We start from the raw sequence: 26,001 nt of genomic DNA, 5'->3' as shown, positions 1-26,001 counted from the left end.
TTATTTTCAATCATGAATTCATTTTTATACACACTTTCCCCTAACATATGCATTTTTGTAAACATTGCTTGGTTTATGAGCTGCATCCGGTATGTGCGAATTTCAAAGGCTGGCTGTGTTAAGGCTCCCTTATTGTTTCAGAAAGTGCAGATTTGATAGATCTGGTCTGAAATGTAAACTGAATCGAATTTCTCCTCCACTTCTACTCCAGGCGCCCTTTTAACTGCACATTCATGATTATTTGTGCTCATGATGCTATCAAGGCAGTCATACGCCATCCAGCTTTTGATATTGTGTCCACCGCCAAAGGTTTTGGGGCAGACATGCCACTTCATTTCCATTCAGTGCATGTCCTGTAACTTCCTGTGGAAATCCCATAAATTTTTAAGACCATACTAGGGGCTTTGCTCCTGAGCGCTTTGCGCACCAATCCCCCCACAGGGACTCCCAACCCCCCAGGACTCCCAACCACACACACACACACACACAATCAGGCACTTCCAAGCACATACACTTCCAAGCACATACACATCCCCCAAAAGCCCACCCCACCCCCAGGCTACTCCCAAAACAGCCCTCCAGGCACTGCTGCCTCGTTTAGGCCGTTTACCTGCCTGCCCACCTCAACTGCTTACCTGCCTCCTGCAATGTCACTGCCTCATGCCTGCTTGCTTGCATGCCCCCACGCTCGCTCCAATACCCACTTGCCTGCCCCTGATGCTCACTCACTTGCCTGCTCACCTGCCCCCACTCGTTCCCAACACTCACTGGCCAATGTGATGTTCCTGTATTAATGTATATATGGTAAGTGCTGTTTGTATAGAAGATATGTGGTAAGTGGAATGAAAGAGGAGGGGGGAGTAAATGAGCAGTAGAATGCTGGATGATTGGCTGAGTGTTTGGATGGCTGAGAGTATAAATGGAAGGATGACAGTTGAATCTGGGTGGACGTGAGTGGGTTGTTTGAGAGGTGTTTGGTGGACGTTAGTGGGTTGTTTTGGTGGAGTTTGGAGGTGGGTGTGAGTTGGTGTATGTCAGGAGAGTGTGGAGAAAGAGGGAGGTGGAGTTCGGATTAGTAATAAGTCAAATATCACAGTAATAGATGAAACCATAAGCTTGTAGATCATTATCAAAGTTATCTTGTTATTAATGTTATTTAATAAATACTATTTTGGTTTACCGAAGGCCTGATCCTTGGCTGGGGTTTCAGAGACCAGAAGGGAGGGTAAGGTAATAACCAAGCTGAAGGGAAACAGTAACAAATGGTGGCAGCGGTGAAGAGGAGAAGATAGTATTATAAGTATCCAGAGCAACCCCAAGTTATGAGTTATCTGCATTGATACAAGGGGGTTGGGAACAGCATAGGCACGCAGTCACGAATGTAACCGGATAGAGAGACTCAGGCAAGGTCTCTGGGAACACTGGTTGTAGAACATGACTGGTGGTGCTGCCTAGCAGGGGGATCTATTGAGATCTGTGCTAGAGCGGAGAGAGAAACCATAAAAAAGGACAGTCCGGACTGGTGGAGTCCCTGGTGGTGCCTAGTGAAAGGCAGTAGCCACGAGCAGGTAGGAACCTGACAGGTAGAGCCAGGGAAGGGCATCACAGGTGGTGGCTGTAGCGGTGGGATACAAACAAAAGAGAGTCCAGATACGGACAAAAGAGAGTCCCTAACAGTGGTGTGGCAAACAGAAATAACAAATAAAGATTACTTGTGAGAGTGACTGGCAAAGAGTGCGTGGCAAAGAGTGAGTGAACTCCAACACCATGGCTGAATATATAAAAATGAAAAGAGAGGAGCTGGTGGAGAAGTGCATAATATTCAATTTACCTCACGAGGGTAAAGGGGTAGATGAATTGAGGGTAGCACTAATAGGATTTACAACTGCCCAGCAAAAACAACCTGTCAGGGAAGAGACCCCAGAAGGATACTCAAGCAATCCCGCTTATATAGAGTATTTGAGAGAGAAGTTAAAGTTGGAAACTGAGAGATTGAGGAGGGAGGCTGAGGAAAAAGACAAGCAGAGGGTCTTTGAAATGGAAGAGAAGGAAAAGCAGCGGGAGTTGGAAATTGAGAGATTGAGAATGGAGTTTGAGGAGAGGGAGAAGCAACAAGCATGGGATGCTGAGATACAGGTGGAAAAGTTAAAATTTGAAAGAGAGAAGTTTCATTCTGATGAAACAAGAAAGGACAGAAATAAAACCAAAATAAAAGTTACACCAAAAGATTTTGCGGTGTTTGAGCCGGGACAAGATCCACAAATTTACCTCAGCACCTTTGAAAAGGCAGCTCAAATGTGGGGGCTACCAGAGGATAAATATATGCAATATTTATTAAACTTGATCAAGGGAGAGTTGGCAGAGGTATATCAATATTTCCCCTCAGACAGGCCCGTCACATATGCCGAGTTTAAAGAGGCAGTATACAAAAGATTCAGACTGGGACCTGACTACTTTAGGAAGTTATTCCGAAACTGTCAGATCCAAGCAGGGAGGTCTTTTGTTGAACTGGGAGCAAAGTTGATGGATATATTTGGAAAGTGGATGAGTAGTGCCAAAGCTCAGTCAGTGGAAGAGGTGAAAAGCCTCATGATACTGGATCAATTATTCCATCAGTTACCACCAGAAATAAGGCTCCTTGTCAAAGACCGTTCCCCTACATCGGTGCAGGAGGCCGCAGAGATGGCAGATCACTTTGCCTCCAATAGAACTGGCTGGGTGGGGAAAACATCAAGAGAGTTTAAACCCAGACCATATAATGGTGGCAGAAAGGATGTGGTACCACAGCGAGTGAGTCCTCCAGTAAAATCTGAAGGGCACAGGACACCCCAGAGTGGATCTGTGTACCCTAAAATGGAGGAGAAATTATGCTATAAATGTGGTAGACCGGGGCACCTACATTTTCAATGTGAGGTTGCCAACCCCATTAGCAATCCTGCTCAGGGAAGGGCAGTGAAAACAGAACCAAAAGAGCTGGAAACAAAAAAGGTTCAATTCTGCCAGATAAACTGGACAGAAGTAAAAGACTTTGATACAAGTCTAAGAGAAGAAGTGTGTGTTCAAGGGGCAAATTATTGGGCATTGCTTGATACTGGTGCCGCTCAGACGTTACTGAGGCCAGATTTAATAAAATCTGAGGAAATATTACCTCAGGAAACGGTGACTATCCAAGGAGTGAGGGGTAAACCAGAAAGCTTACCCATGGCCCTAGTGAAAATGCAGTGGAGAGGCAGAGAGGGAAAATATAAAGTGGGTATTAATGCCCAGCAACAAGAACCAGTGATACTGGGAAGAGATGTAATGGGGGCACAAGGAAAAATATATGTGGTGACCAGACGACAGCTTGGCAGAGAGACAGAAGCCATGTTAACAGAGGCTGAAGAAAACAGGGTGCAACCTGTTATCGAGCCTAAGGTCACCATAGCAACCCTTGGCAGGCCTGCTGAAGGAGACAAACTGTATCAAATGGTCTCTGGGGAAGAGGCAGAGCAGTTCAGGGAAGAACTGAATAGGGATACAAGTTTGAGGCAAATAAAGGAGCAAGCCCTGACCCAACAGATTCCTTTCACTGACAAACTGAGGAATCAAATTGTGTGTGAGAATGGGATTTTATATAGACTGTGGATGCCTGCTGGGAGAAAGGATGAATGTGAACCAGTGAAGCAATTGATAGTACCTAGCAAATACAGAACCAGATTGCTAGAGGTAGCCTACGATGTCCCATGTGCAGGACATCTGGGAATAAAAAAGACCAAGAGGAGATTGGCTGCACACTATTATTGGCCAAATATCTCCAAAGATGTAAAACAACATTGTCTATCTTGTGGTATATGCCAAAAGGTGGGAAAAAGTGGAGTAAAGACTAAGGCACCATTGAAGCCCCTTCCTATAATTGGACAACCCTTTTATAGAGTGGGAGTAGATTTGGTGGGCTCTTTTTCCAAACCCACAAGGCATGGCAAGAAATATCTATTGGTGGTGGTGGATTTTGCCACCAGGTACCCAGACGCGGAAGCATTAAGATCCATAGAAGCCCCTGTAGTGGCAGAGGCTTTGTTAAAAATCTTTATGAGGCTGGGTTTCCCTCATGAAGTGCTGACGGATCAAGGCAGTGTATTCATGGGAGAAGTGATGCAATGTATGTGGAAGTGTTGTGGTCTAAAACATCTAAAGACCACCACTTACCATCCAGCCACTAATGGATTGACTGAGAGATTTAATGGGGTTCTGAAGGCCATGATAAGAAGTTATGTTCAAGATCACCCACAAGACTGGGATGAACGTTTGGGGTGCTTCTTATTCGCGTACAGAGAAGTCCCTCAGGAGTCAACAGGCTTCTCACCCTTTGAACTGATGTTCACTAGAAAAGTGAGGGGACCCTTGGAACTGTTAAAAAATTCATGGGAAGGAACCCTGGGAGAGTACAAAACATCTGTAGTTGATTTTGTATTAGACTTCCGCAGCAAATTAACATCGATGATGGAAGCTGTACAAAAGAATTTGAGTCAAGCTCTGGAGAAGCAAAGTTACTGGTATGACAGAACAGCCAGGGAACGTGTGTATGATGTGGGAGATATGGTTATGGCATTCATACCCAGGAAACATGATAAATTACAGGCTAACTGGGATGGACCATATACCATAAGAGAAAAGCTTGACACAGTGACGTATGTAATTACCACAGTATTAGAGGCATTAAGAAAAGCAGGCCTCACAATAAAAGCCAAGAAATGCCAGTTTGAATTGAATGAGGTCATATATTTAGGACATAAGGTGGGGAGTGGGAAAATAACCCCCTTATGGAGCAAGGTGGAGGCAATACAATCATGGCCTATCCCCTTAACAAAGAAACAAGTTAGGGCATTTTTAGGTGTGGCTGGATTCTACCGAAAGTTTGTGAAAAAGTTTGGGGAAATAGCAACCCCCTTGCATGAGCTGACAAAGAAAAAGTGTGCTGAACGTGTGGTATGGACGGATGAATGTCAAAAGGCTTTTGATCTTTTGAAGCAAGCCTTGTGCCAAGGACCTATATTAATAGCACCAGACTATGAGCAACCATTCACCGTGGCTACGGATGCGTCGGACCTCGCACTGGGAGTCGTCTTGCTGCAGGAGACAGGAAGCACCAGACATCCGGTGGCGTATCTTAGTCGCAAGCTAACATCGAGGGAGAAGAATTATTCGTCGGTCCAAAAGGAGTGCCTAGCGGTCGTGTGGGGACTGAGCAAGTTGCGCCCATACGTGTGGGGACGAAGATTTACGGTGACGACGGATCATCAGGCCTTGTTATGGTTACAGACTATGAAAAACCATAACACTATGCTGCAGAGGTGGTCCTGGGCTCTACAAGACTATCAGGTGGACTTCAAGTTCATCAAAGGCAAGGACAATGTATTGGCCGATGGACTTTCCAGGCAAGTGGCCGGGACTGCAGTGACGTGACACAGACGTAGGAACAAAAAAGACATTTTCCCCATAAAGACTTGGTTTTATTGTTAACGCGGCGTATGAATCCTAGAGCAGGAATAATACTCTGCCGTTATTTTTAAGGGGGGGGAAATGTGATGTTCCTGTATTAATGTATATATGGTAAGTGCTGTTTGTATAGAAGATATGTGGTAAGTGGAATGAAAGAGGAGGGGGGAGTAAATGAGCAGTAGAATGCTGGATGATTGGCTGAGTGTTTGGATGGCTGAGAGTATAAATGGAAGGATGACAGTTGAATCTGGGTGGACGTGAGTGGGTTGTTTGAGAGGTGTCTGGTGGATGTTAGTGGGTTGTTTTGGTGGAGTTTGGAGGTGGGTGTGAGTTGGTGTATGTCAGGAGAGTGTGGAGAAAGAGGGAGGTGGAGTTCGGATTAGTAATAAGTCAAATATCACAGTAATAGATGAAACCATAAGCTTGTAGATCATTATCAAAGTTATCTTGTTACTAATGTTATTTAATAAATACTATTTTGGTTTACCGAAGGCCTGATCTTTGGCTGGGGTTTCAGAGACCAGAAGGGAGGGTAAGGTAATAACCAAGGCTGAAGGGAAACAGTAACAAATGGTGGCAGCGGTGAAGAGGAGAAGATAACATTATAAGTATCCAGAGCAACCCCGAGTTATGAGTTATCTGCATTGATACAAGGGGGTTGGGAACAACATAGGCACGCAGTCACGAATGTAACCGGATAGAGAGACTCAGGCAAGGTCTCTGGGAACATTGGTTGTAGAACGTGACTGGTGGTGCTGCCTAGCAGGGGGATCTATTGAGATCTGTGCTAGAGCGGAGAGAGAAACCATAAAAAAGGACAGTCCGGACTGGTGGAGTCCCTGGTGGTGCCTAGTGAAAGGCAGTAGCCACAAGCAGGTAGGAACCTGACAGGGAGAGCCAGGGAAGGGCGTCACAGCCCACCTACTTGCCCTCCAATGCTCATGCGCACACTCGCTCCCTTGCCTGCTGCTGTGCCCCACTCCCATGTGTGACAGCATGATGGTTTGCAAAAATATTATATAGTTAGTTAGATAGAAATGTTCTGGTTTATTTTTGTCCCACTCTTGTTGCACTAGAGCCCCTCTGGCCACCAATAACGTGGTAGCATTGGGGAAGCATCATACCAATAAAGCAGAATAAATCTACCTTCCATAAGACACCAGCCTGGAGGGGCCCTTAGGCTTAACCATTACCCTTTCCTGCCTCTTAGGCAGAGCTTGGAAAAGTTGCTTTTTTGAACTACAACTCCCATCAGCACAATCCAGTGGCCATGCTGGCTGGGGCTAATGGGAGTTGTAGTTCAAAAAAAGTAACTTTTCCAAGCTCTGCTCTTAGGCCTGCAACTCTTTCTGAGCCACCATAATGTTACCTCTCTCTTTCTTCAAATTTCTCCCCAAATCTCTCTGTTCTCTAGCTGTAACCCTACGCCCTTGTTTAACATGGCCATCTCCATCCCCAGCTTGCTATAAACTGTCTGCAGCAATCACAACCAGCCCATTGTCCTTCCCTCTTCCCATCCGCTGTTTTCTTTGTCCATTGTCAGTTGTTCTGTTATTGTAAAATCCTTGGGGCAGAGATTCAAGTTTCAAACGTTATAGCTTTATAGCATGATTTTTAAAAAAATAAAAAATAAAAATCAGCATTTTTACATGGAAATTACATTGCAAAAAAAGGAAAGGTGGGGAATGGTTCATCTTGCACGGAAGACCAAATGCCATAGAAAACAAGAATCTCTCCCTTATAATTCCAACGGCCCAGCCTACAAGGCCAGGCCTCAGTAGCTGGTCAGCAAACTCAAAAGTGCAATGTGAAAAACATAACTTCTGAGTGCAAGTCACAGTAATACCAGTATCTAACAACACAAGATAAGTGAGCAAAACACAGTTGTGAGGGTTATTACACGTCCATATTATTATTGTTAAACATAAGGCTACAAAAATCTCCGTTAAATAAATATATGCCCTTCCAAATAAATTAAGGGTGGTAACCTCACCAGTCATGGCCTGGGACCCCCATCTCCTAACTCCAAACCCCGAACAGATGCACATGGGAGGAGAGGGGAGTAGAAGTTCTGCTGCACAAGCGTGAATCCATGTGCTGACAGAATGCGTTGCTTAGTGCTACACTGGATACCACCCACTGAAAACAATGGACCTAAATGAGCCATGTTTGTCTGTTAGTTTCAGTGAGTCTACTCTGACTCTGACTCTCCCTGGATCCAGCTCATAGAGTCACTCTTGCTTACATACTCCCTGGATTTCCAATACTTACATAAGACCCCACCGGATACACTTTCTACCAACTGTTCATCCTTCCAGGACCATAAAAGGTGGCTTGGCCAGGTTCTCGAATCCGATCTCCAAGCCTTGGTCTTCCATTTACAACTTCTCTCTGCTGTTTGCTATAGGGTGGCCATGTGCCCTACTTTACAGAGCATGGTCCTCTGGTGGAAGGGTTTTCTGCTCCAAGTCTGCTTTCAAGATAAATGGCTGTGAGTCCAGTGTGAGTCCTACTTAGAGCAGACCCACTGAAAAGCATGGGCATGGCTAACTTGGGTACCTTCATTTCAATGGATCTACCCTGAGTAGGACTTAGTTGGCGACAACCTTAAGAAGGGAGCGCAGGGGTGCCTTGAAATTGCCCATCAACAGTGAGCACCCAAAAGGCGGCCTATGTTGGCAGCACACAGGGCCAAAGTCTTTTCCACACTATGGTGAGATTTCATTGTGTTTCCATTTTTAAATATAGTGATGATTTTGAAATCTGTATCTATACATATAAATTAGCATATGCAAATATAATGCAAATCTCAACCTGTGCCCTCCCACCCTAACTTGGAGTGGCTGATGGCAGTCCCAGAAAACTTTGCTTCCTATTTATGATGCTCTGCAACCCGGGGGTGGTGGCGGCATAACTTCAAGTGGTGGCGGCAGCAGATCCCCATTGGGGAGAACTGTATATTGGACAGAGACCACCAGAGTTGCGGGTCTCCTTGAAGGCAAGGGGGACTGGCCTACAGATATTCAAGAATTGAACAGAACTCTGGTTCATCTAAAGTTATCTGAAGTATTTTTTAGCAACGAAAAACACCATTTGTAACAATCCTCCTTTGTGGAAAGTATGGGATATTTGGAAGTGTAGAACCAATAAGATTAAATAAAAAAACAGCAAAGGCTAGCCCTGATCCACCCAAGCTGCCCCTCCACATTTCAGGGTCCTCCACATGTTGCACTCCAAGCTGGGCAAATCTGGTGCTCCTAATGGTGCACTTGACGACCATGCCGGCCACCCTTCCCCTGCGCCCCTGGTAAACAACAGCAACCCACCTGCCAGGAAGCTAGCATAGCCTTCCCTGTGGAGCCATTTTTGACCCCCAACTCACATCCTTCTCACTGACCACCATTGGCCATGCTGGCTGCTGGGAGTTGGAGTCCAGCAACATCTGGGGGGCCACCTAGGTTTCCCGTATTTGAAATCCAGCTTTAAAGAAAAAAATCTTGACAATTTAAACACAATTATTTAAAAATGGGCCATTTGGGGAGGAAAGTCTCCTAAAAAATTGAAAATGCTCAAATGCATAAATCCAGAGCCTTATATGCAGTCAGATATGCACACAGTTCCTGCAAGAAATTTCCCCCTTTAGTGGAAAAGGGTAAGGATTTTATTTACTGTAAGAAAGTTCCAAATGGTCAAACGTTCAGAAGGGCCAAATTATCTTGTTAGTTTGTTTTTCCAATTAAAAATTATATTGTTCAGGGAAAGTGTCAAAACTTTCCACTGGAACCTAAATTTTGTCAGAGCCCATTACAAAAAACAATTTATATTAGAAGTAATGTTAAGGGGCAGGGATTAGCTAAATATTACAATAATGTTTGTTTAATATTTTGTTCTTGAGACCATTTTTTCACCCAGATCTTATTTTAAAATAAACAGTTTCATCTCTCCCCAGATCCTTTCCTGCCTTCTGAAAAAAATACTGCACTGGGAGAAACCGATAAATAAATGAATAAATAAATGGAACATGTATCACAAAACAAAGTGGATATGAAACTAAAGTTTCCCCCTTTATGCAAAATGTAAAGGGGGCGGGGAATTATCGTGTGTTTCCATTCCAAAACAGAGCCTTCAAAAAAAAAGGTAGATTTTTATCGCTTTCTGGAAATATTTCCATGGGGCAGAAAAAAACCACAAGGAGATTTGCCTAAAGGGAGTTATTTTCCCTGCAGCTATCAGGATGAGATCATGTGAAGCAAGGCCTTGACTTCTGTGGATACCAGGAGAAGCGTGGCAACAAAACAGGACAAGACAAAGGGATGAGTTTCCCATCCCAAAGGCCTGACATCACAATGGTGGGCAGCCGTTGCAGCCGCTGGCACTTTGTAACTGGACGGAGGCAATCTCCCAGGGTGAATGCTTCTCTCTGGGAGAGCTGGAGGGAAACTGGTTTGCTTATGCTGAGGGAACCATGGCGGAGTCCTTTCTCTCTGCACAGCCCCCCTCTTTCAGAACATTTGAAGCTGCCTCCGCAAGTCTGATACCTTGTCCATCAAACCCTTCAGTGTCTGCCTTGACTGGCAGCATGCTCCCAGAAGGAGAAAGGCCATTCCTAGCCCTGCTTCCTCAAGATGTGGGGGTCGAACCTGGATGCTCCACCATGGAGCCCACCCCCCAAATGAAACCAGCATTTTCAGAGAACCACATGAGTCAGACCATGAGTGTTTGTCTACTCTGATTGACAATGGCTCCCCAGGTCCATCTCACAGTTGGGGGAAAATCCTGTTCCCGGCCCGCTTAAGTTACCCAAAATCCTTTTTTAAAAAAAACTGGAGATGTCAGGGATTAAAGACGTGACGCTCTGCACACAAAGCCTGAGTAAGACAGACCCTCTTCCGCCAGGGGCTGTCTGAAAGCAAGAAGCAGGCTCTGTCCAAGCTGAAACCACGCTGGGAGATGGCGACGTGGACAGATCTGACGAGAGAAAGTGAGGAATCACCTCTGCTCAGCTGGGCTTGGCGCAACCCGGATGCTGCGAGGAGAAATGCTGGAAGGAAGAGCTTGGCGTTTTGCCCCTGGTGAGCACACGCCTGCAGTTCAAACCTGGTGTCCTCCCACGGATTTCTTTGGATGAGGAAAAAACCACAGTGGCAGTCGCTTGCATTGGGGAGCGGAGTCTGAGGCTGCTGGCGGAAAGGCACCGGCTAAGACACCCACGCCAAGGTGCTGCCAGAATGGAGCAACAACACTGCCGTCCCCCCATTACGTCCCCAGGGGCAAAAAAGTGATATTCCCTTCTTTGTCAAGGCATGGCTCTGTACCAGCCGTGCTCCCACTCCTTTCTAACTCGGAGGGGGCTGCCACCGAACCACTGCCACTTTGCGAGAGTGTCCTCTGGTTGCCAGCATCCCATGCCTCCTGCTGCTTCGCCAGGGCATTCCTGTGGGGGCTGCCCAGTTTGTCCGTGGGGGAGGACAGCGGCTCGTTTGCAGATTCCGAGTCGTCCGTGGTTCCCAAAGCTTTGGATTCACTGTTATCTTCCTCCAGGGGGCTCTCACTCTCTTGCTCCGGGTCCGACTCTTCTCCATCTTCCTCTTCCAGGGTGAGGTGGAAGTGGAACTTATCAGGGCCGCCGCCGCCGCCTCCTTTCTCGGATCCTGGCTCATCAAGAGGTGTCGACGGGCTGTGAGGGATCATGCTCTGGTACCATTCCCGGTTGTCTTCGAGAGTATCCAGGATTTCCTGGGCATCAGGGTGAACTAGATCAGCCCAGGTTTCCCACAGCGGATGAGCTATGTAGTCAATGAATCCCACCTGCCGGAAGAGAAGCAACGCAGGGTGTGATAATATGCCACACAAGCAACTCTTTGGGCCCAACTATGTACCTCCTTTCCAGGAAAAGTTCGTAATCTACATTTCAAGTCTGTGTCTCCCTCCCCATCCGTCTCAATTCTGCACTTGGAAAACTTTTGTGCAAGCCTAAATAAATAAATAAATAAAAATGCTTCCCTTTTTTTTTTGTAATCAGACCAAATCATTCAAATTTGAATAAATGTGCTGGGCTTTTAATAATAATAATAATAAATTATCTGGCCGAAGCCACTCTAGGCGACGTACACATTAAAATACAATAAAATACAATATAAATACAGCATAAAATACAATGCAGTCAACAATAACCATTTTAGATAGCAGCAGTATAAAACAATGTAGGGCAATCAATAAACAATTTTAAACAATTTTAGCCCATCCCGGAGATCCCAAAGGCCTGTCCAAAGAGCCAAGTTTTTAAGGCTCGGCGAAATATATCCAGGGAAGGGGCATGGCGAAGATCGAATGGGAGGGAGTTCCACAGAGTGGGGGCCGCCACTGAAAATGCCCTCTCTCTAGTCCCCACCAACCTAGCTGTTTTCGTCGGTGGGACTGAGAGAAGGCCCTGCGTGGCTGATCTAGTCAGGCAGCTTAGTTGGTGGTACTGGAGGTGCTCCTTCAGGTAAACTGGGCCGAGACCGTATAGGGATTTAAAGGTTAACACCAACACCTTGAATTGGGCCCGGAAAACAACTGGGAGCCAATGTAGATGAAATAATACTGGCGTAATGTGATCACGGCGGCGGCTGTTTGTGAGCAGACGAGCCGCCGCATTCTGCACCAGTTGTAATTTCCGGACCGTTTTCAAGGGTAACCCCACGTAGAGCGCATTGCAGTAGTCTAATCGAGAGGTGACCAGAGCATGTACTACGAGTGGGAGCTGATGAATAGGGAGGTAGGGTTGCAGCCTCCGTATAAGGTGTAGCTGATACCAAGCTGCCCGGCTCACTGCCGAAATCTGAGCCTCCATGGACAGCTTAGAATCAAGAACAACCCCGAGGCTGCGGACCTGATCCTTCAGGGGTAGACTCACCCCATTAAGCTTCAGGTCAACAACACCTAACTTTCCCCTGTCACCCACAAGCAGCACCTCGGTCTTATCAGGATTGAGCTTCAGCCTGTTCCTTCCCATCCACCCACTCACGGATTCCAGGCACTTGGACAAGGTTTCCACAGCCAACTCCGGTGAGGATTTAAAAGAGAGATAGAGCTGCGTGTCATCAGCACTCCTGATGATGGCTCCCAGCGGTTTTACATAGATGTTAAATAGCATGGGAGAGAGGATAGAGCCCTGTGGCACTCCACAGATGAGGGGCCAAGGGTCTGAAACCTCATCCCCCAATGCTACCTGTTGATGCCTGTCAGAGAGAAAGGATCGGAACCACTGTAAAACAGTGCCTCCTATTCCCAATCCCTCCAGGCGATCTAACAGGATACCGTGGTCAACGGTATCAAAAGCCGCTGAGAGATCCAGGAGGACAAGAAAGGTGAATTCTCCCCTATCTAATGCCCTCCTCATATTATCCACCAGAGCGACCAAGGATGTTTCAGTACCATGTCCAGTCCTGAAACCCTATTGGTATGGATCCAAATAATCCATTTCATCCAAGTGTGCTGACAACTAGTTAGCCACCACTCGCTCAATGATCTTGCCCAAAAATGGCAAATTCGAAATGGGGCGAAAGTTGTTCAAGACTTGGGGATCCAAGGAGGACTTTTTAAGGATAGGTTTTATGATTGCCTCCTTGAGGGCCGGTGGCAGTACACCCTCCTTCAAGGATGCATTTACCACCGCCCTGATCCCTTCGCCCAATTTCTCCTTGCAGTTCATAAGGAACCATGATGGGCAAGGATCAGTCAGACAGGTGGTAGGCTTTACCGTTGAAAGCACCTTGTCCACATCCTCAGAAGGAAGAGGCCGGAACCGATCCCACTGAACCGGATTATGACTGGTGAACTCTGGATCCTCCACTGCATCCACAGCGTACGGAATCGAGTTCTTTAGGTGTTCGACTTTATCGGCAAAGTGCCTTGCCAATTTGTCACAGGAAGCCTTAGAATGCTCCAAGGGTTCCTGAGCAACTGGACTGACCAGACTTCGGACCACTTGGAACAGCTTCCTGGGACAGCACTCTGCGGATGCAATAGAGGCAGCAAAGAAATCCTTCTTTGTTACCTTTATTGCCACCTGGTAGGCAGCTATTGCTGCTCTAACCTGTGTCCGAACATCTTCAGAGCGGGATTTCCGCCACCGGCGTTCTAGTCGTCTCACCTCCTGTCTCAGACTTTGCAACCGGGGTGTATACCACGGTGCTGTCTGAGTTCTGTTCAGTGGGAGAGGACGTTTCGGAGCCACCTGGTCTAATGCCCTGGTGACTCCCTCATTCCACTCCATCACCAGGGTTTTGACCGGGCGACCTTCAGCAGGTTCCAATTCCCCCAGCGCAGTCAGGAATCCATCCGGATCCATCAGGCGCCTGGGGCGGACCATTCTAATAGGTCCTTTGCCCTTGCGGAGGGTGTGTGGCAACGAGAAGTCAAAGTTCACCAGACAGTGATCTGACCATGACACAGGGGTAAAAGAAAAAGCCCCCAACTTCAGAACACTCCCCTCCCCTCCCAGGACAAATACAAGGTCGAGAGCATGACCAGCTACATGGGTGGGCTCAGTATTACTAAGGCGCAGTTCCCAGGAAGCCATGGTTTCCAGGAAATCCCGAGGGGCTCCAATGAGAGTGGTCTCAGCATGCACGTTAAAATCCCCCAACACTAACAGTTCTTTTCATAGTTATTCTGCCTCCAACGTTTAAGTCCAGTACCATTTTGTAAGACACCCCGCCCCCCCGCACTACACAACCCTATAATTTTATTTCAAAGCAAAACACACAATTTAACACCCTCAACTCACATAGGAAGATCGGAGGAGCCTGGCATGCCGGATCAGGCCTCTGAGAAGGCCACAAGCAGGACCCGAGTGCAACAGCAACTCTCACCACTTGTGAATCACAGCAACTGGTATTCAGAGGCATTTACTGTTTCAGACAGTGGAGGTAGTATACAGGCATCGCTACTACCTGCCATTGGTCAACAACTTCATGGAGGAGAAGGCTAATAAGGACCTAAGATAGTCAGGATCAGTCCAGCTGGTACTCAGAGACAAACTGCCTGCAACGCTTGAAGTACTTTAAATGCTTTAAGAAATTATAACGGAGGCTCTTCTCACTACACCACTTCAGGAATCTTTGCTTTGTAATGTTTGACCTACAGATTTCCATGGGAAGTCTGAGCTCCCTCGTTTCAAAGTGTATCTCTTCCTTTGAAAGGGCTCCTGTCCCCACCCCATCAACAAGCCCAGAGCCCACCTGGTGTACCCACCTGGGACTTCTCTATGGAGGCATTATGTTTATCACACATGGGGCTGATCTCCATGCCCTTCTCTCGCTCTCGGTCCCCTTGGTGGAAGAATTCCACCATGATTCGGTCAGTCCATTCGCGGTACAGCTCCAGTGGTTTGGTTGGGTTGCTGAGGTCTGCACAGTGTACAATGTTCTGCAACACCTGCAATGGCATCAGTGACATCACTGCCAAGTGTACATTCAAGTAGTGACATTTGCAGGGACTGATTGGACAGTACCCATGCCATGCACACACTGATTGCAGACACCTGTTGGGGAGTACCCTGGCATGCAACAAATTCCTCTCCATTCCACCCAAACCTTGTGCAGTCTTGAAGCTACTGTTAATATTCTTTAAAGTTTATTCATAGAGATATTTTGTAATTAAAACAAAAAAGTGAACATTGTCTCATTAGTATACTGGGCTCCTTCAGCCTTGGCCTAAGTCGAGCAGACACGTTGTGGTGAGGATCAAGGAATGAATCCATCGCAACCACTACATGAGATAAGGAACTCTGCATATTCTCAGATGCACTCCAGAGATGCCTTGCAGAGCTAAACCACCCCTCGTCTCAGTTGGCCTGAAATTCCATTGCCATATGACTTTCCCTGTCTCCAAGGTCTCTCCAGACAGCCTGTTTATGGAGAAGTCATCCTGATGCAGAGGTTAGATTAGAGCTAGTATTTAGTGAGCATTTGTCCCGCTTTGCTTGCAGAGTTTTTATGTGTCTTTCTTTTAATCCTTTGTTCAGCCCACCCTTTCCCAGGCATTTCCCCGTCACTCTACTAACTGCAAAAAAGTCTCATTCTTTTTGAAAGTGGATTTGTTGTGCTAAGGCAGTAGAGCACTTTAATCCACTTCCTCCTGTATGTGTTTGAATCCCCCCATGAAATCCTGATAGTCTGAAGGTCCCTTAGTACTTATTCGATACTTCTGCAATCGTGATATTTTATTAATAAGATTAAATGGATGCATTTATGTCTCTCATGAATGGCCTGCCACCCACCCACCCATTCATCCATCTTTGATATCTCTTTCTTTCACTGAGCTGTGAAGGTGACTGGACAAGAAACTGGTCCAGCATCAAGCCTCAGGCAAAATGTTGACTAAACTATGGCTTGTTTTGCACAACTCAGTAAACCAAACCATGGATTTCCGAGACAGTGTGGACATGTGGGCTCCCGGAGAGAAGCTCACAGCTATTTTGCTCCTTCCCTGGTTCTTTTTACCATTGCACTGCTGAGAGAAGCCTAGGTTTGGCGTAGTGCACCGTCCAAACGGAGACTCATGGTTAAACTCTCTCCTCACTAACCAAGAGCTATAGCCAAGCAGGGCCGGCGTAACACAGTAAGCAAGGTAAGCATGGCAGGAGGGTGCAACACTTGAGGGGCGCCAGAGGTGCCCCTAAGCCCAGAAACCGTTTTTAAAGCACCTGGAAAAATTAATAATAAATTACTAACATTTGAATTGAAAAATGAACACAAAAAATTATAAAAGGTAAGGGTGCCAATTTATAATTTGCAGGGGGCGCCAAACACACCAGCGCCAGCCCTGTAGCCAAGGTTTGTTCTGGGCATTGTCTCAGTAAGCCCTAGTTTGGCTTACCATGTTGTGCGAACCAACTTTCTGTGTTTTATTGTCTCACACTTAAGGATGTTGGAAAATTCCATCAGAAACAGAAATGGGAGCAGAAATGCTCACAATTTGTGTGTTCATTAGAGGGCCAGGTAAAGAAATCATGCACGCATATACAAGCAGGACTTGCAATCATCATTTTTGCTAAGTCCACAGACATTAGGTAAATAATTACATTATTTGCTAAATTGCTTTTGACATTTCCCTTCCATGGCTATGGTCTGAAGGCACATGAGGCCAGCACCCTGCTGAAGCTAAGCAGGGTCAGGTCTGGTCAGTCCCTGGATGGGAAACTGCCTGGTAACCATATGTAAGCCGCCTTGGGTTTCTCGCATTAAAAGAAAGGCGGGGTATGAATGTAATAAATAAATTGCCATTGTGGATAGTGAAACAAATAACGTAGGTTTTAGCAGAAGCTGAACTACAGCAGAACAGAAACAGCGCTGATTGCGGTGAACCCAGGATGGGACAGATACTGCTACCTCCTTACGTTCCTAACCACACTTCCCCTGTTAACTCAATCCAGGAGTGCCCCTTACACCTAACAATGACAACTAGTGAGTCAAAAGGCTCCCACTACAAACTTAATTGAATTCCATCCTTTCAGAGCAAGATCTTGAACCCAAATCTGGATTCACATGTATTTCCCCCCTTCCTTCCAAGCTGAGATTCCAGCTCTGCTTCAGGATCCCCCTTCTAATTCAACCTCCTTCCCCTCCAAAAAAGCCTCACCTGAATGCGGTCTGAGTAGTTATCCAAAAGCAAGACTCCCAAACTGGTCACCTTCTTGGTCTCTACCATAGTCTTCAGATCAGCCAGAAGGTTCATGTGTTTGGACATATCTGTTGCTAGGACCTGTTGTTGGAACCACAGAAAAAGATTTTTTTTTACAGTGTAGAAAAAAAAACTGGCAGAGAGAGAAAGGAAATCAACTGAAATATAAATTACCAGTTTCCAAACAGAGCTGGATAAATGGATAAATGATATATTCAGAAAAGCTAATTGTCAGACTTCCCCAGCCCTAGTTTTAACTATGGGCTGAACTCCTCACCATGTCAATCGCCATCTTGCGGAGCGACTGCTGCTGCTTCTTAGAGAGGTTCTGGAAGATGTCACAGTTTTCCTCTTGTAGAAGTTTGAATCCCACGGCCAAATGGTGGTTCTCCAGCACCGATGCATCGTTGTACATCAATGCCAGTTCTGAGTCTAGGAAAAGAATGCGCCATTGGAGGAGGAAAAGAGAAGAGAAGGAAGGTGGTTAATTTGTCAGGTCAACATGGTGCCCAGAACTTAGGATCAGAGGAGGGCATGCATATTGGGTAAAAGGGAGCCAAGTTGCATAAATTCATGTATGGATTTGAAATTTTTGATTTTCCTAGACAGGTGGTGGGCTCTTCAACCCTGGAGGCATTCAAGAGGCAGCTGGACAGCCATCTGTCGGGAATGCTTTGATTTGGATTCCTGCATTGAGCAGGGGGTTGGACTCGATGGCCTTGTAGGCCCCTTCCAACTCTACTATTCTATGATTCTAAGTACATGAAAGGTTGCCACACAGAGGAGGGCTGGGATCTCTTGATCGTCCCAGAGTGCAGGACACAGAAGAATGGTCTCAAGTTGCAGGAAGCCAGATTTCAACTGGACATCAGGAAAAACTTCCTAACTGTTAGAGCCATACGACAACGGAACCAATGACCTAGAGAGGCAGTGGGCTCTCCGACCCTGGAGGCATTCAAAAGGCAGCTGGACAGCCATCTGTTGGGAATGCTTTGATTTGGATTTCTGCATTGAGCAAGGGGGTTGGACTGGATGGCCTTATAGGCCCCTTCCAACTCGACTAGTGTATGGTTCTATGAAATAGAAATAGCCAACCAATTTATATGGACCTACTAACCGGTTTCTGATGCTTTCATGAGAATATACAGTAAGAAGAGTCTTGCTATCAGACCAACGGGGACCCACGTAGTCCAGCATCCTGTTCTCACAGTGGTCAACCAGATGTTCCAATGAGAAGCCCACAAGCAGATCCTGTGCACAACAGCAGCTCACTACACTTGTGATTCCCAGTAACTGGCATTCAGAGACATACTGCGTCAGACAGCAGAGAGACAACACAGCCATCATGACTAGTAGTAGCCACTGATATCCTCCATGAATCTGTCTAATCCTCTTTTTTTGGTGAGGGTGTGTGTTGATGTTTTAAATTGTTCAGCTTGCTGTTACCCATTTTGCCAAGGAAGGCCTTGGGATGCCGTATGATAAGCAGCATAAACACACCCAAATACAAGAAATTAAGGACCAGAGGCGAGGCCCCAAAGAACACTCTTGCACTGGGGTCCTGCTTGCGGGCTTCCCCCAGGCACCTGGTTGGCCACTGTGAGAACAGGATGCTGGACTAGATGGGCCACTGGCCTGATCCAGCAGGCTCTTCTTATGTTCTTATCTTCTAACAGCTGGAAATATGGAAACTGTGCCAAGTAATGGATGTGGCTCACTCACTGGTGTTGATCAGGAACTGGTTTGAGACACCAGGGTGGTCAACATCATGGATGGCAGCTGCAAAGATGACAGCCAGAATCTCCAGGTCAGTGAACACAGCCTGGGGAGGGGGGGGAGAGAGAGAGAGAAAGAAGGAAAGTGAGGAGGACAAAACCAATGACAGCATGAGCAGAACTTTAGGACTGGGGTACCAGATTGGAGTGTGGTAGGATCAGAAGGCAAGTGCTGGCCCATGCTCTTGCAGGGACAACTGAGGCCTTGGCTTGCTTTGCCAGGCACTCGGTTTCCCTTGGAAATGTGGTCCCTTCAGAGTCTCATGCACATTTCTTCACATTGTTTATTTTCTTAAAAGGGGCCCGTAGCTCATTGGTAAAGTGCTTGCTTTACCTGCAGAACTGCAGTCCAGATGAGGAGCTAGAAAGAAACTTGTGCCAATAATTACAGCAAAGCCAGAAGGTCCCCAGCTCTCTTCCCCCGCACCCCCTGAGCTCCTCAGAAGAGCCTTCCCCAGAATCTCCACTCGCCTCCAAAGCTGGCATGGAGAGCAGGACGTGTGTGGATTGTGCCACATCAGCTGCATGGATGTTGTTGTGGTAAGCAACGTCAGCGTGGTAGTGGTCCTCCAAGGTCATCAGGAACGTGATGAAAGCGTCCACGGGGATTTGAAAAGATTTAAGCAAGTCTCTCTCCTGCAGAGTAGGGAGTGCAGAATAAGAAGTTGTTAGTAGTTTAACATGCGTTTCTGCTCCTGTCTCCATTTTCATCAGAATTCTGATGTGGATATGACCACCCTCCACTTGTCTCTTGGCTGCTGGTCCTAGCAAACACAACCACTTCCTCTCGCAGTACACAGCCAGCACAGGACTGGTGTCGGGCAAGTCGCTCCTTTCAAGAGCTGGTACTTTCTACGAGGACGAGATGGCTCACCTGGAAGATGCTGTACATGATGACTGTCAGTGGACGGTGTCCAGAATACTCGGTGATCTTGAAGACATCAAGGCCCCATTTGTTCACATCTTCTAATTCCTAGAGAGGAGAGGGCAGGCTGTAATCTTAGAGAGCAAATTTGTAACAGAGCACTCCACCCACCAAAACAGGAAGGCCAACCCAGCAGAACAAAAAGAACTTTAAATAAACATTTTACCATAGTTTTAAGCAGAAAAGTAACAACTAGGACATGGAATAATGGGCTCAAGTTACAGGAAGCCAGATTTCAACTGAACATCAGGAAAACTTTCTAATTGTTAAAGCGGTACAAGAATGGGACCAGTGGCCTAGGCGGTCTCTCCAACACTGGAGGCCTTCAAGAGGCAGCTGGACAGCCACCTGTCGGGGATTTTTAAGTTGGATTCCTGCATTGACAGGGGGTTGGACTGGATAGCCTTATAGACCCCTTCCAACTCTACAATTCTATGATTCTAATTGAAAGGAATCAAACAACAAAGCAATCCATACAAAACTGAAATTCAATGGCTCATTGTCAGGCAGAATTAACAAACTATTCAGCACAACAGAGAAGAGAGGCAATACACCCTGCAGTCAAAAGACATCTAATTTGGTCACCCCTCTGGCTTCTTGTCTTTTCCTTCTGCTTCTTTTCCCCTTTCCTTTCTTCCTTTTTCTCCCAAATCTTTCTCTCTTTTCCCCTCTCAATGTCTGTTTTTCTACTAGAGATGTCTCCATCTTTCTACCTCCCCTCATCCTTTTCTTTACTTCCTCCCTGTGTTTTCTCATTGCAATATTTCAGTTTCATTCATTCATTCCCTCTATCTCTTTCCCTCAGTTTCTTCACTTCCTTCCTGATGTCCAGGATGTTTGACAGACATACGTTAAAAACTCACAAGAAATGAAATATAAAGCAATTTAGGCAACCTGAAATTGTCAGTTGAATAACATGAGGAACACAAACAGCAAGACAATGCTCCATTGAAAGGATGGACAAAGAAAACAGTGTTCACCTGGCCTGGGGTGGGTTGGAACAGAAGCAAAGAGTTTTAGAAGGGCATCCCATAGTAGCAGATCTTTCTCCCTTGCAGCCCACCCCATCTAACCTCAAAAGATGCCACCACACTACCCGTGCAACAGGGCTGCAGCTGGTGATCTTTACTATGGCTTACCATTACAGTTTTAGAGCAAGAAACTTGGTTTTGTTTTTTAAAAACGTAATGAACACTGAGATGTTCTGTGGGTGCTTCCAGACTAGGGATGTGGGGAGAGGCTCGATTCAGTTCATATTTAAAGGCTTGCACTTTCCAACACGATATGCAAACTGAAAGACAGCCAAACTGAAACTTCTCTGAACTTTGCGATGCAGTTACTGTAATTATGATGAATTTTTATGATGACTCTTTTTTTAAAAAATTGCAAATTGATGTAGAAATGTTGAGACATGAACCTAAGGTTTAAAAAAATGAGAAATTGAAAGAAACAGAAATTGACAGTTGCACATGACTCCTTTACTGGGCATTCACTCTGAATTGTCATTCTTCAGAGTCTCTCTCTCAGTCCCAACACCTTCGCAAGTGCGATTGGTGGGGATGCGAGATAGGGCCTTCTTAGTGGCTGCTCCTAGGTTCTGGAACTCCCTTCCTAGGGAGGCACGAATGGCCCCTCCTTGCCATCCTTCCATCAGCAAGTAAAGACTTATTTATTCCGACAGGCTTTTGGGATAGAAGGTGTTTAGGATTGGGCTCTACAAGGTTTGTTTATTGTTTTATGCTGTTATTTGTATTATTTTAAATTGTTTTTTAGTATTTTAAGTGCCTGTTTCATGGTTTTAAGGTTGTGTATAGTTTAATTGTATTTCAATTGTATGTTTTTGTATGTTTTTAACTACATGTAGTTTTATTTGTAAGCCGCCCTGAGTTCCACTTCCCTTATCACAGAGAGTTCAATCTTTTGGGGAAGTGGGTTTGTGGCACAAGAGCTCCAAATCAACTATAATTGCGCAACTTGAATGTGCTGGTATGCGAACAGAATCCCACCTGCAAAATAGCGACAGTCTCAAAGTTTCCTGTCTTCTGTGCCACAGACTGCCGTTCTCCTTCTGCAAACCATGCATAGATGAGGGACAGGCAAACCTGTCCATTTTAGTTTATCTGAGTTTCTCATTTTTCCAACCTTAGGTTTGCTTCTCCATATTTGCACATCAATTTTTTGGATTTTTTTCTTTAAAGTCCTTGTGAAAATTCATCAGGATTTTAGTGCAAATTTCCTCTAAGCCTTTCTCGCTTCAACCACCTTACAGTATGTTTTTGTTTTGAACTTTCACGTATTTTTAATCTTTTACTTTATTTTTAATTTTTTATTAACTGCAAGTTGCTTTGAGTGTGCATATGTGTGTAGAAAAGTGACTAACAACTTTAATAAAATAAATAAAAATAACATACCCATTTTTGCAAAGCAATTTGTCCTTATGCAATGTTGTATGTTATCTTCATGAATATGTGCATTTGTATAGACACTTTCCCCCTAGGATATGCATGTTAGAATTGCTTAATACATGTTTTTTAATAATGTTTTTAACCCTTTTTAAAAGTTGGGGTTTTTAAAAATGTTTTTAACGCTGTTTTGTTTTCATGTATTTTAAGATCTCTTTTTAGGATGTTTTAAAGTGTTTTTAGCACTTTGTTTGCCGCCCTGGGCTCCTGCTGGGAGGAAGGGCGGGATACAAATTAAATAATAAAAGAAATAAATATTTGTACACATTACTTGGCTGGGGAACTGCATGACAAAGTTCAGCCAAGTGCAAGTTGTGAAGGATGTCTGTGTAATATTTTGCGTAATATTTTGGAAAATGTGAATTTGGTAAGTTCACCTTTAAATGAAAACTGAATTGAACCCCGTCCCCCCACCCCATTCCCAGAATAGATACACATATATGGGCACACGATGGATCATACCAGATTCCTGGCGATAGGGAACATCTCCTCCTGAAATGCTGGTATACTTCTTCCTCACCTTGGCCAGCAGCCCCTCCTGGTCCGTCTTGACCCCGAAGCGAGGGATGGTGGCGCAACTGAAGCTAGAGCTATGCGTCAATTTTTTCACGCCACTGATCTGCGACATCGGGTGCTGCTTCTTCTCCTTGTCTTTCTCTTTGGGAGGCTGGGTCGGGATTTCCACTTCATGCTGCTTGTCTGAAGCAAGCAGGGAACACACAAGCAACGATGAGGCTAAGCTTAGTCTCGACAGTTCCCCAGAAGCTTAATGGGGGTGGGGGATTATCGTGCTTCCTTGGAAAACAGCTCTCCCTACAAATTACAGGGTCGTCCTGTAAGGGCCGTGGCTCCGTAGCAGAACAGCTGCTTTGCATGCAGAAGGTCCCAGGATCAATCCCCAGTGACATCTCCTGGCAGGGGTGCGAGTTTCCCACGGCTAAAACCCTGGAGAGACGCTGCCAGTCTGAGCTGGAGGGGTCAACAATCTGCATCTTGAGTCCCTGCACAAAACCCATCTGTGAGGAGGTTCCAGGGTTCCATACTAGTTCAAATGGGGCAACACCGAGGCCCAACTGACTGGGATGGCTGACTTGACTGTCCACTGTTAAAAACACACCACAGAACCTTCTGGAACTTCCTCGGGCTGGGAGGTGAAAAAAAGTTCCCCAAGGGTGCAAAGTATGAAAATCTCAGCAGAAGCAATATGCCGTTCCCAAAAGACATTCCTTCTTACAATTAGTAATGGGTCACATCGTTCTGTCGCATTATTATAAACAGAGCTTTACAAAGCCCGAGAAGGACAGGTCCCTGCCCCAAGGAGTTCACCATCTAAAACTCGACACAGGCATAAACTGAGGAAGGAGAGGGAAATGGAAGCAAGGCTGCTGCCTTCTGAACCTCATCCAAAGCAGTCCTCAGTTCTAGCAGGGACCTTGCCTAGGCCGCTCCCCAGCACCATACTCTAAAAATGAGTCTGGATCGCCCTCCTTGGGGTAACACCTCTGAATACGAGGAGCTCAACCGTGTTGGAGAAGGCCCAGGATGAAAATCCCTGCTCCGTGCACGAGTCTCACATTGTTCTGAGGGAGACCCCCACCCCAATACTGTATTACTGAGACGCAGAACGATTGACGTCAGCAGAGGCTAATAATATTACTGACGCCACGGCAACGGGAGACAATGCGTGTTGGAATGCTGGTCCTTTCCTGAAAGTGATGTTTCAAAGGCCAGACAGGGTCTCTCTCTCTCTCTCTCTCTCTCTCTCTCTCTCTCTCCACCTCACCCCGGTCTTCTCTCTCCCCCCCCCCCAACATGCACACATAAATTTGTGTGACAAACCAACAGATTGGGGGAGAACCTCTTGCTAATATATTTTGCAAAATGGGATTTTGGGGGCACAGGATACCACTTGGTTCTGCAGGCTTACCAGGTTGTTTTAAATATTAGGCCCTTTAAGGGAGGCATGCCAAGCTGGCATACAGTCCAGCTGGTCAAACATAGAATCATAGAATAGTAGAGTTGGAAGGGGCCTATAAGGCCATCCATTCCAACCCGCTGCTCAATTCAGGAATCCAAACCAAAGCATTCCCGACAGATGGCTGTCCAGCTGCCTCTTGAATGACTCCAGTGTCGGAGAGCCCACCACCTCCCCAGGTCATTGGCTCCATTGTCGAGCCACTCTAGCAGTTAGGACGTTTTTCCTGATGTCCAGTCGAAACCTGGCTTCCTGCAACTTGAGCCCACTATTCCGTGTCCTGCACTCTGGGACGATCCGAGAAGAGATCCCAGCCCTCCTCTATGTGACAACCCTTCATGTACTTGAAGAGTGCTATCATGTTTCCCCTCAGTCTTCTCCAGGCTAAACAGGCCCAGTTCTTTCAGTCTCTCCTCACAGGGCTTTGTTTCCAGTCCCCTGATCATCCTTGTTGCCCTCCTCTGAACCTGTTCCAGTTTGTCTGCATCCTTCTTGAAGTGCGGAGACCAGAACTGGATGCAGTATTCAAGATGAGGCCTAACCAGTGCTGAACAGACAACATTCTTGTCATTCTTGACTCCCAGCTGTCCATGGAGGCTCAGGTCTCGGCTGTGAGCCGGGCAGCACTGTATCAACTCCATCTGATACGGAGGCTGCGTCCCTACCTTCCCAATCATCTGCTCCCATAGGTGGTACATGCCCTGGTCTCCTCTCGACTAGACTACTGTAATGTGCTCTACGTGGGGTTACCCTTGAAAACGGTCCGGAAGCTGCAACTGGTACAGAATGCAGCAGCTTGCCTGATTAAAGGCAGCTGCTGGTGAGATCACATCACTCCAGTGCTAAAGGAGTTGCACTGGTTACTGGTTGTTTTCCAGGCCCAATTCAAGGTGTTGGTTCTGACCTTTAAAACCCTATACGGTTTTGGCCCAGTCTATCTGAAGGAGCGCCTCCAACATCATCAGGGATGCCGCCCAACAAGGTCAGCCTCAAAAGGCCTTCTCTCGATCCCATCAGTTAAAACAGCTAGACTGGTGAGGGCTAGGGAGAGGGCTTTTTCAATAGTGGCCCCCACTCTGTGGAATTCCCTCCCAAATGATCTCTGCCATGCCCCCTCTATGATGAGCTTCCGCCGGGCCTTGAAGACCTGGCTCTTCAGGCAGGCTTTTGGGGTGGGTTAGGTTTTATTATTGTTGTTGAGATTTTTAATGTTTTAATGTATTTGTATGTTTTTATTTTGTACGTCACCCAGAGTGGCTGGACAACCAGCCAGATGGGCAACTAATAAATTTAATAAAATAAATAATAAAATAAATAAATCCACATCATTTAAAGCAACTATTTGGAATCAGATTTATAGATCTGGGAGCAGTAGAACTGCTGTCTGTTTCTCCAGCTTATAACAGTGTGCTTCTTAGTTTCACCAAATCAGATATTCCTACCTTTTTAATTAGGAACAGGTTATTGTTCCTAATTGTTCCTGTAAGAGTTTTTAAAGACTCTTCCCTTGAGCCTCTATTACCCACTAAGAGACAAAGAGACATTATAAACGGCTCTGGTATTAGTACTAATACTAAGGGTGTCAGTTAGAAGAGATCTGTTAGTACTAAGAAAAAATCTGCTCAGGGCTCTCCGTCTGGTAGTGCAGACTTTGAAGGAATTAAATGCACTAAACATACCACCCTGAACTATTTACCTACCCAGCATTTAGTACCT

At 46.0% G+C, this 26,001-nt stretch overlaps 1 protein-coding gene across 1 annotated transcript in view; it reads right to left on the bottom strand.

Moving 5' to 3' along the window:
* Nucleotides 1-7,061: 7,061 nt before the first annotated feature.
* The window catches only part of PDE4C (phosphodiesterase 4C), a 58,399-nt gene continuing 39,459 nt past the window's right edge, over nucleotides 7,062-26,001 (bottom strand). The window contains exons 8-15 of the mRNA XM_061602208.1: nucleotides 22,831-23,009; nucleotides 19,798-19,896; nucleotides 19,395-19,559; nucleotides 18,871-18,970; nucleotides 17,426-17,580; nucleotides 17,107-17,229; nucleotides 14,719-14,901; nucleotides 7,062-11,286 (exon numbers count right to left, since the gene is read on the bottom strand). Of these exons, the coding sequence (XP_061458192.1) occupies nucleotides 10,735-11,286; nucleotides 14,719-14,901; nucleotides 17,107-17,229; nucleotides 17,426-17,580; nucleotides 18,871-18,970; nucleotides 19,395-19,559; nucleotides 19,798-19,896; nucleotides 22,831-23,009 (1,556 nt within the window). The 3' untranslated portion in view covers nucleotides 7,062-10,734. The remainder of the gene's footprint in view (nucleotides 11,287-14,718; nucleotides 14,902-17,106; nucleotides 17,230-17,425; nucleotides 17,581-18,870; nucleotides 18,971-19,394; nucleotides 19,560-19,797; nucleotides 19,897-22,830; nucleotides 23,010-26,001) is intronic.

The sequence above is a fragment of the Rhineura floridana genome, chromosome 18, assembly GCF_030035675.1.
Source record: "Rhineura floridana isolate rRhiFlo1 chromosome 18, rRhiFlo1.hap2, whole genome shotgun sequence".
Taxonomy (NCBI): domain Eukaryota; kingdom Metazoa; phylum Chordata; class Lepidosauria; order Squamata; family Rhineuridae; genus Rhineura; species Rhineura floridana.
This window is presented reverse-complemented; position numbering and strand designations above follow the sequence as displayed.